We start from the raw sequence: 13,730 nt of genomic DNA, 5'->3' as shown, positions 1-13,730 counted from the left end.
TGCGAGTTGCCCAGACAGCATCACCGTCTTATATACAGTTTAAGATTAAAAAAGTTTCAATGAAAATATCGAACACCATAAACATGACTTCAGTTGTCAAAACCAGTATTTACATACGAAACCAAGCTTTAGTGTACCATTGAAGGATTGCAACACAGATCGCACTTCAATGTCAACCCAAACATAAATATTGATAGTAGTATTGGAAAAAGTAACGCAATTACTAAAATTAATCATCAGAAATCCTAAGCTCAACTAAGAAAATTCTTCAAAAAGGTAGGAAAAGAACTCCTTTATCTCACATCAAGAAAATTCTTTGATACAAAACTCCCACATGTTTAGCATAGTCGTTCTCGTACAATGGCACACGCACATCACCCTTTGTTTCTCTTTCCAATGTTCACAAGCAGCGCTTGATGGTCATTACATGTTGTGTAGCCATGAAGGCCTCGGTAGATACTAGAATTACAGCTGCTCATTTGAAATCAGAGCTGTAAAACATGTAGTATGTGTAAGTATTAGGAACTACAACACAGAAGAAAAATGAAGATAATTATATGTGGATTCATAGCAATTCCTGACTAAATTCAATTGAAGAACAGATGAGGACTCCCATTACTTGAATAAACAATTCTCAAACTAATTAAATCTGCTTTCTTCGCCTAGCCTAGTTTAGTACAGTGGCTGAAGACATATTACTCACCTGTCAAAGCCAAATTCAGAGTTTTCACTCCCCTAATCCCCCTACTCAAAAAAATAATAACATAAAAAAATTGGTTTCTTCAATATGGAATAAAAAGGAAAAGTAACAAATTGATTCCCATCACGACAATAGTTTTACAATTCACCTATAAGTCAAAACATTGTCAAGCTTATATTCAACGAGGCATTCATCTTCGATTTCCTTTCCTATTCCCTTGACTATCAGGATATTTCTTGTCCATCTTGCCTTCCAGCATCTTTGCTGTTCGTTGAATAGCTGCTAGCCTCTGGCGCTGGCTATAACTTTTTCTTTTGCTGTATGTTCATCAAAATTCTCAACATTTATATACTTCATTAAGCATCAAAGCTGACAAAATGGCATTAGACAGCCCAATACCAATAAGAAAAATGGAATAACTAGCCCAATGGAAAGCTGGTTAAGAGAAATGTGTCTACCATGACATATTCAACAATGTATCGACTTCTCCAAGTTAATGACTTAACTAAAAACAAAATCAACATTCAATTTATTGCTCAGATAAAAAGAAGAAGGGTTCAATCTATTACAATTTTTTTTAAGGCATACGACATTCAATTTATTGCTCAGAGGAAAAGAAGGGGGGGGGGGGGTGGGTGTGGTTTGTCTTTAAGCATAGAAACTAGTATGGCCCAGTGTACAAGCCAGATGTCTAAGTTATGATAAAACCATCACGAGGTTCTAGAGTTCAACAGCTGAACATCAACTCACACCAACAAGTGAGGAAGAGAATGTGAGCTCTGCAATTTCTAGTTCTCACACACACCTGAGCTCATTATTGCCGAACAACATATCTCAAACAAAATCAGTCACCGCTCCATTAAACCTTTATTTTTTAAGAAAAATTTCAACATAAGTACTGAATTTTGAGTGGCCACATGCAACACAGGTGTAAACTGTAAAGAAATCAATGCAGCTCACTTGAGTGGAAATTTTACCAAAATTTAAAGCTAAAATCCTAATTATATGATCCCATTTTCCCCATCTGGATCCATTAGTTCTATATGTAAGGTGCTATGAATTAGCATTTTATTTTGGAGACTATAGAAATTATCATCTAACAAACTTAATAAAAAACTTATTATAAAAAAAAGAGCCAACAAGCAAACTATGAAACCTTGATAACATAAAGAAGGCAACAAAATGCATTCCAACCTCAAAAACAACAAACCCGCAGTGAGAACCATCCCTCCTACTGCCCAAGAAACTTTTTCACTAAAAGGCATTTCCTGCACCCACTGCTGAAAATCTTTTAAAATCCATAAGTTCCCATCTTTCTGGGGCAACTCAGAATGAGAAGTCCTCCATGACTCGGCAATAGAATCAAGACTAGCTCTACCACCATAGCAAGATGCCTCTTCTGTACCAATGTCCGCATCTTCAGGCGATTTAACGGTGAAACCAGCAGAGAGGCAAAGCTCTGTACCATTGGAGACCCATTCAGCAGCTTTACCACAAACAAAGTCATTCACTCCACATGGTGCTAGAACCTAACAGGTAAAATCCATTAAGGATACTGATTATGTGAAGCATTGAAAGAAAAAAATAAAATAGAATTCAGTCTTTTCTTAATTTATTTTATCCATAAAAGATACAGTGTCGCTGGCTTTCATTAACTGAACTTAGGAGAACTCAGACTTTATTTGATGGGAAACCCCATGAATGGTACAATTTCATTTCAATTAACACTGAAGCATAATCTAATCTGATAACTAAGTACGAGATATCCATTCCATACAGATCAGATAGAATATTACAGCAGCAAACCCATGCCCTTAGATGAATTTCCAAATCTAGAAGTCATGTGATTACACACCCACCTCTGTTTTTGCATCCATTGAGAAGTAAGCATTAGCACAAGCTTGATAGACTCTGTCACAAAAAGAAGTGCATATAAGAGGAAGTCCAGGCTGAACACCAATCTGGGGGTCACAGATGGAACATTCGAATAATTCCCATAATTGCAAGCATTCTTGGCTAGCCTCCCCAGTTGAAGCCAGTCTCCTAACGGACAGCAAAGCAGGATACGTCTGAGCTACATCACAGCAAGTCTTTCTACGAAACACCCTGCAGAGGGTCAAATCTTTGGAACCCTTGCTTACCTTTTTCGGAGGTTTCCCTTCAGTTGAAAATGGTGGAAACCGACCACCTTTGGAAATACACACTCCGTCACGTATTCCTGCATAAGCAGAATAAACGGACTTAATATGATGGATGCATAAATACATTTACAATGAGACAAGTTGGTACTTGATAGAACAAAGATAAATTTTCACTACAGCCATCATGCACCTGAGCATTTAGCTCCTGCCTCCCTAATCACCAAACTAAAACCATCAACTTTGAAGAAAAAAAATTATAGACTCATTTACATTACTATCACCAGGTTACCCAAGCCGTTGGTCAGCATTATCATTTATCCAGTAATTTGGATACCAAACTCCGTCCCCTCATAATGCTCTAGGGTTAAGAAAAAATGCATATGCTAAAAGAATACAGCATAAACAACAACATGAATTAAAAGTAGTTGCACATCCCAAGCCCTGTGTAAGTACAGAAAGAATGATACATTGGGTTGGGAATGTATTGTATCAAAAAATCCCAACCTTCTAATAACTACATGGCATATGCCATGTAAATAAGCTAAAGCATCACTGCCATCAAAGCATTCAATCTCATCACAATGTTGGCTCTCGTCATATATTCAACCAATGCCCTTCCTTAATAAGTAAAGAAGTCCCAAAATTTTAAACCGAGTCATAACCAAAATAGACACAAGAGCCTGTTAGTGAAACCTCATGACTCCATAAGAGTTACTCCTTTTTGGAGATCGAAACAACATAAAGTATAATCCCTTCAATTTTCTCAGATACCAAGCGAAAAGTAAAGTTAAATAAAACACAAGATCAAGATGTAACATACAAATTCAGAAACATGATAAAATTTCTAATTCTCATTTCTAGACCATACATATATATATATATATATATATATATATATATATATATATATATATATATTTTAATTCCCATTCCTAAGCTATCCCAAATACATGAATTCTATCACTAAAGTAGAAACGGGTTAAAAAAAATTAAAAAAAAAAAAAAAAAGAAGGCGTGCAACAATCGGAGTTAACAAAATTGAAAATCATTTGAAGATAGAGCCCTAATATAGAATTAGAAAGAGAGAACCTTCACAAAAGGAAAACGGGATGTGCAAATGGAAAAGAAGCAGAAGAATTAAAAAACCATAATCCCTTCCCTTCATTTAATTATTTTTTTGATCTTCTTGCTGGAAATTCCATGCGCTACTGCGACTGATACACTCAGCTAATGTTATGTTGGTCTACGGATACCCAATTGATCCAACGGGTCGGACCGTTTAAAATGTTTTTGGGCCAGCCCGAAGAAAAATCCCCAACCATAAGCTCGATCCAGGTTCATTTACCAAAATTGTTTTTTTTTTATTGGCTTTATTTAGAAAAAAAAAAAAAAAGTTAATACATTATTTGGATAGCAAGAAGTAAATCTTAAAGGAAAAATGTTTATGTTTTACGAAAAATAAATATTGATTTTTTTTTATTTTTTTAAATTTCTCTTATAATCATAATAAATAATGATGCGTTTTTATTTTTTATTTTTTTTTTTTCAATTAACTCAGTTAAGAAGTATTTTGTTTCAATTGTAGGTAGTTGGAATGCTGCTAACATCCTTTTGAACTACCGACAATGATCAACCCTCATATAATGATCCCCAGAAATAGGGAAAAGTATAGTTTTTTAAATTTTGAGAATCAATAAAAAATAAAGGTTTAAAAATTTCAGATTTATTCGAGATTAATCTATATATTATTCATTCTAAATATTATTTAATAAATATTAAATTTATATCATGTGATTAATCATTTTTTATACATTAAATTTATGTTATGCAATGATGTTTTATAAATTAATATTAATATATTAATATTAATTTTAATTTTGATATATTTAACTAATATTATTTAATAATTATAATATTTTAACATTAATTTTAGTATAATTTATCTAATTTACTTTTAAATTTTATTAACAATATTTAATTTTTAATAGGTAATTATATTCTAAAATTGACTGTTCAAAATTGATAATAAATTTACACTATCCATAAGAACAGTTTTTCTTTCAAACATGACAGCAGTTTAGAATTGTCTTTTAAATTAAAAATATTATTATTACATTTAGGAAATAAAAAAAGGTCATTTAAATTTTTCTATCATGGCTACATCATACATGTCTCTAGTAGGACTATGCGGTTTGGATTTCGGTTTCGGTTTAATTTTTTGTAAGAATTAGAATCAAAATATAAATTAATTTTAGTTTTTTCATTTTTTGGAAAAAAAAAAGAGAAACAAAATTTCAGCTCCAGTTCCGGTTTGATTCTAGTTTTTGTTCTAGTTTTGGTTATGATTCAATTCAGTTATGAGTTTCTACACAAAAAAGTATATTATTATTATATTTCTTTTAAAAAAATAAAAATAATTATATATTTCTAACATCAAAATATCAATAAAAATAATAGCAATAATATTAAAATAATAATACTACTAATGAGGGTTGATACAAGCGGTAAATGACTCTATATCTCTTAAACAAGATCGAGTATTCAATCCTTGTGGATTATGAGATACTTGTGGTTTACTACAAAAAAAAATAATAATAAGACTAATATCAAAATAAAATATCAATAAAATAACATAATCATAATAACTTACTCAATAAATACTATAATTAAACTAATAATTTTAAAAATATAAGATAACACCAAATATTCATAAATGTTGGCACTAAGTGAGAATAGTTTAGCAGACCAACGTCTTGTTCAGGTTTCTTCGAATCATGGCACTTGATCCTATAATTGGTATCAGAACCAGGGTAATGAGTTTGAATACCTATAGGTGTTGGGTGTGGATTTTTAGCATTGTGTCGGGATAACTCAGTGGGCTACATTTTACCGAGATATTTTAAGCTCATAGCGATTGGATTGTTACATTATAAGGGATTAAAGTTGCTCCTGTACTAAAAGTTTAAACTTTTTGTATAGTGGTAAGTGTTTGGTCCTATACATAATAAGTCATGGAATATTTTCATCCAAATTATAAAATAATAGCAAATCAACGAGTATAATATGAGTTATGATTAATGTAACCTAAATCAAGAGCACAAAACTACGTAATTTTTTGTTTTAGAAAAATTATTTATTATATTTTTCATTCAACTATTTAAAGTTAAATTTTTGTTAGAAAATATACAATTTTTACTAATTTAAATTTTAACTCAGAATAATAAGTATTAAAAATAAATTTAATTTTGACATAGTGAATGTTGTTTATAAAATTTTTGTAAATTATAATTAAAACTTTTTTAAATTAATATAATATTAAATTTAGTGAATTTAATTATTAATACTTACTTTTAAATATTATTTTGGCTCATACTCTTCATTATGACCACATATCTCGAAAAATATTTTACTCGAATTGCATCACTGACATTTTGAGTGGGTCATATTTCAATACCATGAAATAACACATATATAAATTAAGTCAATTTATAACATACATTTTAATAAATATATTATACTATCTTATAATTTTATAATTTTTAATAAGAAAGTATACTACATAATAAAAAGATGATTTAATAAAATAATTAATAATTATAAAGTGATTTAATGTATTTATAATTAAAACAATAAAGTTAATATTGGGTTATATATATATATAAAATAATAATTAAGTTATAATATAATCATCTTAATTGCATATAATATATATAATTTAATTGAGACTATGTAATATATCTAAAATATATAAAAAATACATATATTTAAAATTGATATTTTGAGTCGGTTTTAATTTTAATCTGATTTCAGTTTGATTCCAGTTTGATTCTTAATGAAAAATTAAAATTGAATAAAAATAATAAAATAACTTCAATTCGATTCTTATAGTGACAGTTTCTTTTTTTTATTTCAATTCAATTTAATTTAGCTCGAATCTCTAAAAAACAATGCACAATCTTAATCATTAGCACTCTTTTTCGCCTTACAAAACTCAATATCACTTTCCTGTATTGAATAGAAGTTTTGGAAAAATTTTAGAGCAACAAAAAAAATATGTAAAACAATGCAAACATAAAACTTGGACAAGGCATATTCTTATTTTCTTTTGAAAAAAATATTATTTAGCCCATATATTTTAACAAAATTAAATATTTAATTCTTATATTTTTAAAAATATATTATTTAATATCTATATTTTACTTCAATTAAACTATTTAGTCCATCTGTCAAATTTTTCATCATTCATACTATTCAAATTACTTTTAGTCCATCTATATTAAGAAAATTAATTAATTAATTTATGTATTTTGAACAACACTATTATTTAGTCATTCTATTTTAGTGAAATTAATTAGTTAGTCAATAAATTTTGAAAAGTATATTATTGGATAAAAATAGATATTTTACCTTATAGATACTAAATCTAAATGTACATATTTTTTTAATTTTTAATTTTTTAGACATTATTTTTATGTTTTCTCTATTTAGAAATAATTTTTCTTAATTATTTAAAAATATAAGGAAACTGATTAACTTTTTTGTGTAGACAACTTGTATAATTTTTATTGATAAATGAAAACAAAGAGAAAATGAGAGGGAGAAGAGTGTGGTGTAATGAAAAAGAAACATAGAGAGATAAATAAAACAGGATAAGAAAGAAATAAATAGGAGAAAATTAGAGTAATTTAGATATAAAAAATAATTATAAAACTAAATAGTTAATAGAGTCAAATTATAAGAATTAATTAATGTATTTTTCTAAAATATAAAGACTAATTAATTAGTTTCACTGAAATAGAGACATTAAATAATAAATTGATCAATATTAACTAATAAAAAAATTGATTGGAGGATTAAATAATTTAATAAAAGTAAAATATATAGGTTAAATAATATATTTTTTAAAAATATAGAAATTAAATAATTAATTTTTTTAAAATATAAAAATTAAGTAATAATTTATCCTTTTCTTTTAACAATAAAAAAAAAAACTAATTCTGAATTAAAAAAAAAAAACTTGCAATCATGCTGATGTGTTAATTAGAGCTGATAAATTTAAAAAAAAAATTACTTATTAAAAAATTTCAAAATAATTGCTTACGTAAAAGATAAGAATAAAAAAAGAAAATAAAAAGAAATTCAAAACTGCATATGCAGTATTATAAGTTTATGACAAAACAATGATTTAGCACATAAATTTTAATGAAATTAATTATATAATTTTTATATTAATTTTATTTTTAAATGTATATTATTTATTTTTTTATTTAATGAATTATTTAATTTTTTTATTATTTTTAAACAAGATTTTTTTTTTTCAAATTTAATTATTTAGTATCTATAATAATTTGAATAATATAATGACAATCCCCTTCCAATTCTTGCTTTATACCATCATCTTGGCTAAAAAAGCTGAAAAGGAAGCCATATCAAAGCCTTCTCACTCGATCCCACTGACGTAGCGACTCACATTCTCAAAGCCTTAGCTCTCGATCTTCAAGGATTCAAGCCCTCCGCTCTAGAATCCCTGGATGTGGCTGTGTCTCTGTTGGCTGTGAAGTCACTGAGCGAAAAAGAAAAAGGGTGTACTCTATTTAAGAGAATGGAGTTTGTGAAGGGGATGAACAAACGCGAGTGAGTTTACTCAGTAATCGAGGATTTGACTCGGGCAATGAAGCTGAATCAGGAGAACGCAAAGAAAATGCGTTACAACCTGAATTGGCTTTCAGCTAGACAGGCGTTGGACCGCCTGGGCTGGTTGTCTTAACGGTGGCGTTTAGGTTTTAATTCATTAATCTAAGGTTGCATCCTGTAACAACATTATTTGGAGAAATTATTAGGTGTAATTTGTGTATATGTAATATTTTTTATAATTATATAAAATTTATTCTCACTATTATAGAAGAGTATATTTTTCTGTAAGAAAATGCACCACGTGTATATAATAATTAGTTTATTATTAATGTTTTCACTCTAAAAAAAATAAAAAATAAAAAATTAAAGTTAAAAGATAGTGAGTAAATTAATGTATAATAATAAGATACCTAAATTTTAATTTTTAACACAAAATCTCTTAATTTTTAATAATAGTAATATTAAACTCTCTTATAATATTCAATAGCTATTTTTTATGTTACTTATGTTGATTTGATATTTTTATATATCAAATTTAAGAAATTATATTTTTGTAGACTGATATTTTTTTATTAAACAAATTTAGGGTAACTATAGTGTTGATCGTACAATTTAAATTGTTGGGATTATGAAAAAATGAGAATATGAAAGAAATTAATTGTAAAATATTTTTTTAATTAATTTTATCTGATAAATGTCATATCATTGAATATGAAAATTTTTATATTACTTAAATTAAATATAGATAATGATCTTCCATTTCCACATAAACAATTTCTTTTTTAAAAGTATAATTGCTTAAATAATAAATAAATAAATAAATATATATATATATATTTTTTAATGAGTGCTTTTAAATATTACTAATTATTTACATTATTTATATTTTTATAGTTTTTGAATTTTCTATAAATAAATTTATATTGCTATTAAAGTTTTTGCATGATATCTAGCACATATTCCAAACTTTTCTGTGTAAGCTCGAATTTTAAAATATGCCCATCATAATAAGTACGGATGGATGTGGGTGACGCAATATGCTATACTCTTCCAATTCGATAAAATATTTTTGTTTATAAAAAAAAAAATACCAATTTTCAATAACTAAGCTCCAAAAGTGATGATAGTAATTAATTTAACACAAATGTGGGAAATCTCATCCCAGCTGGCATGTGTCCAACTTCGCCCGCATGATTTCATCGCATAATTGACAGCCCAACATATACTGAAAGATCTATCATACCAAACCCATCCATATCCTTTAATTAGATCTATGTTGTTTTGCCTTTAGCAGACAGCACCCATCCCGCCTCTGGAATCATGGACCCGACCTATGGCACTATATATATATATAACAAAATCCACTTAAATTTTAAGTCATGCAGCTCAATAAAATTTTCTTAAATTTTATATATTTATATTTTAAATTATATATATCTTAAATTTTATAAATTGAATCTAAATAAAAAATTTTTCCCATAATAAAATAAAACCTCTCCCCTTTCCCAAACAAATTAAAATGTGAAAATCAGGCAAATCTTCAACAGAAAATTAATACTGAAGCAAAACTAAATAGACATAGGAAAAACTACATTACCACATCATCACATGATCGGTGCTCACAAGTTACAACCCTACTCACAGATAATGACCCCTAAAGCTAAAGATCCGAAAACCGGCAGAAAGTCGACACAACTAACAAAAGAGCATAACAAGCATAACGTACGCTTGTGTGTACATATACTTCATTACGAATCCAAATTAACAGGCGTAGCCACACTGACAACATTACGTACATAAGCCAGATAAGGATCCAAGAGTCTCATATTTCACACGTCGTAAGGAGGAGGAGGACTCCTGGGTCTAACCTCGCTTGCCTTCTCGTACGCATCCGATGTCGATCTTCTTCGAAACCGAAAGGACTCTCTGCCTCCTGTGTTTTAAACCAAAAAGTAGCTCATCAGCACATATGATAGATAGCCTCAAGCAAATCAACTATAGTGAACACAAAAACATGACGCCATGAATGGATTTACCATTACACAGCAGATTATCAAAACGTAAACGAATACAATAAAGACAAATATAAAAGAAACAACTACTTGTGCCAACACAGCTTCCTTGTCTATTATCTATTGACCTCATCTTTCCTTTTAATCATACGATAACAGGAGTAAAGCAACTGAAACAAGGTAAGTATAAATGCAACAAATTTGTGACGCAATAGGCAAACAAAAAGCAAATTAGAAGTTTCATGAAGTCGAGATTATTGTACCCTAAAAAAGCAAAATAGCATCATCAATTGCCATCTCATCTATAGAACAGTTAGATTTGTATCAAACAACAGCAGATAGGGATAAACAAATGGGTAAACTAATTGACTCTCCAAAGTAATTTGATCAAGCAAATTTTATATTATGATGGAGGTTTTATCAGGGGAAAATTCTTGTAAGCAGCTGGGTGTATGTACACCCAATCAATACTTAATAAATTAATAAACTATATTTTTAAGTAGAGTCTACCATGATTTTATAAAACATGACACATATATAAATTTATTGGATGTATATACTGAGTGTAGAGTGTAAGACAGACTTACTTTTATTAGGTGCTATGGAGGACATGCTCCATATCTCACACAATAAGATGTAACTCACATCCCCATATGATGTAACTCACATCCCAATATGAGAGATAAGAGATAATTGAAAACTTGTGAGCAGACATTGGAGCATCTTATGATTTTCCATTGTGATATAGGCTCAACAGGTTATCCCTCTTTTAAAAAAATTAATAATAGTAATAACAATAATGAGATGCATACTTGGGTTAATTAACAACTCAAGTAACCATACTTGGGTTACGTATGGTTATCCTGAGCTGGGTAACACCCATGCATAAATGACAAATGCACGTCGACAACGACCTAAAATGTCACTATCCAAATTCCGTAGCGGCGAAAGCAATAATTCACCTAAAAAAAATAAATTATCATTATCCAATAGCGGACCAACACCCCTAAATGACAAAATTAACCTCACCCTAAGTCACTGACTTGCTTACTCTAGGATTGGACCTTTCTAGATGAGGCCTAGCCCCAGTTTCCTAGGAGAGGTCATTTTAGACATTTGGTAAAAAGACTAGGGACTTGATTGTCATCCGAGGAGATCAAGGGCAAACCATACCAGAGAAGGGAGATACCGGAGGAGTAGAGCCAGCGGGTGAAACCGGTGGAGAACCGTTCTGGTATCCAGGCGGTTTTACTATCATGATACTGCGTGTAACTCTAGTCACCTCCTCGGATCCATCGTCAGCATACGATCTCGCGTTGCGACTGTCGGATTCTGATCCACAACGAAAGGACATGTTAGAATCTAGACCGACGACATACAGAAACAAATCTCACGCCGTTTAATCTAGAGGATCCATTTGATAATTCTCAAAATTAAGCGTACTTCTGCATATGATCTTGGCTAAAGCGTTAACATCAAGGATAAAAAATTGGAGAATTAAGATTTGATAAACACTGGATAATTGCAATTACTGTTATGGGAAGTGAACTCCTCAAATGAAAATATGAAGTGCTAGGACGCTGAGCTCTCCGATTAAGGTGAATTCAAGTTCTGCGATTCTAATAAACAGTTCTACACACTTTTGTTTAGCAAATTTAACGCTCCATGTCTCATACGCCATGGGCCTAAATTAGCAAAAATGCTTGCATACCCTTGCTGGAGGTTGACCGGAAATTGAAGGTGGAATGCTTCCGCAGCTTGCCAAGGCCGTTCTCCGGTCTAGGCCCCGCCACGGTGTCGTCCCACAGCTGGTCAAGAAGGCCCATGGCACACGTTAGAAATCTGCGACTACTTAAGCAGAAAACCAGCGGACACCCTCACTACTGAGCATGAGAGTAAGTACGGAGACGTGCAGATATTTAACGAAGACTGACGCGTTAAACTCCGAACAAGTCTCTTGTTTGAATGCGTATCTGATCCGTCGATCGAGATCTGGTGTTGTTGGAGCGACGTGGCAAGTGGATCGAGAAGCACGTAGGTTGCGAAAGTTCAATGTAATTATGATAAATACATTTCATATATTTAAAATAAAAATTTAATTAATTATATATAAATTTAATATATATTTATTTTAAATTTTATTTTTTTTTACAATTTATTATTACCTATTTTTAAATGAAATATGTTTAAATATAAAATAAATACTATATTTAATATATATATATATTTAAATATAAATATTTAATTTAATAATTATTAACCTAATTTCACTATATGCATTCAATAGAAAAGACTGAAAGTGGAGGTGAGAGAGAGCATGTCACGTCATGGGGCATTATGCAATTCTTTTTAAGGAAATATTACTATTTTGGCAATAAAGCTTAAATTAATTTCTAAACTACTGATTTAGTCCGCGCAATGATTTTTTATTTTAAGATTATAATTTAATATTTATTTTTATATTTTATATTTCCAAATCATGTTGGGAACTTTAGGAAAATTTGTTACTATTAAAAATTTTAGTTAATTATATTATATAAAATTTAAATTTGTATTAAATTATTAAATAATTATACGTTTATCAAATTAAATTAAAATTTTATTTCTTAAATTATTATTAATTATTTTTTATAAAAATTCATTGATAATAATGTAATAATATAATAATTTTACAATATAATTCATGATATCAAATATAATAATAAGTATGTTTAAATAAAAAATTTTAAATATTATTTTAATATTTAAGAAATAATAATAATAATAAAATTAAAAGTCACAATAATTTCCTAATTTGCAATTTATATTTTTTCTTCTCATGTTGGTTTTCTTTTAGGTCTTCAATTTATTCTTTTAAAATTGAATATTTTATATTTATCAGTAATTATAAATTTTTATTATATCCTATAAAATATTTAACAAGTTTTAAGATAATATTTATTTAAATCATATTTACATTATTTAAGATAATATTTATTTAACTATACAAATCATTGAGTTTAAAAAGAAAAAACTGTAATCATTAAAAAAGTTATACAATTAATGACTTATCTCTTTATCAACATCATTTTGTTTTCAAACTCTCAATTTTAACTTTAAGATAAATTAACCCTATTCTAAAAATAATTTAAAGATAAATGAAAAATTATTAAGTATATTCATTGTATATATATATATATATTATTTTTTATAATTATATAAAATTTATTTTAAAAAAAATTTACTTTTTTATGAGAAAAAAAA

The 13,730-nt window shown here is 28.7% G+C and overlaps 2 protein-coding genes across 3 annotated transcripts; both read right to left on the bottom strand.

The window, feature by feature from the left end:
- Positions 1–108: 108 nt before the first annotated feature.
- LOC110642106 (folate-binding protein 1) lies at positions 109–3,945 on the bottom strand. The gene is made up of 5 exons (XM_058146869.1): positions 3,931–3,945; positions 2,842–2,918; positions 2,560–2,743; positions 1,895–2,229; positions 109–1,017 (listed from the first exon to the last, which is right to left on the bottom strand). The coding sequence occupies exons 3-5, from the start codon at positions 2,575–2,577 to the stop codon at positions 891–893; spliced, it is 480 nt and encodes a 159-aa protein (XP_058002852.1). The 5' UTR covers positions 2,578–2,743; positions 2,842–2,918; positions 3,931–3,945; the 3' UTR covers positions 109–890.
- A 6,058-nt stretch (positions 3,946–10,003) lies between these two features.
- LOC110654630 (dormancy-associated protein homolog 3) lies at positions 10,004–12,400 on the bottom strand. 2 transcript variants are annotated; one of them, XM_021810668.2, is made up of 3 exons: positions 12,199–12,400; positions 11,677–11,819; positions 10,004–10,408 (listed from the first exon to the last, which is right to left on the bottom strand). In XM_021810668.2, exons 1-3 carry the CDS (start codon positions 12,311–12,313, stop codon positions 10,298–10,300), a joined length of 369 nt encoding a protein of 122 aa, XP_021666360.2. In that variant the 5' UTR covers positions 12,314–12,400; the 3' UTR covers positions 10,004–10,297. The 2 variants fall into 2 exon arrangements, with proteins under 2 accessions (XP_021666360.2, XP_021666359.2); XM_021810667.2 differs by having other exon boundaries at positions 11,661–11,819; positions 12,199–12,397.
- Positions 12,401–13,730: the final 1,330 nt, after the last annotated feature.

The sequence above is a fragment of the Hevea brasiliensis genome, chromosome 5 (assembly GCF_030052815.1).
Source record: "Hevea brasiliensis isolate MT/VB/25A 57/8 chromosome 5, ASM3005281v1, whole genome shotgun sequence".
Classification (NCBI taxonomy): domain Eukaryota; kingdom Viridiplantae; phylum Streptophyta; class Magnoliopsida; order Malpighiales; family Euphorbiaceae; genus Hevea; species Hevea brasiliensis.
This window is presented reverse-complemented; position numbering and strand designations above follow the sequence as displayed.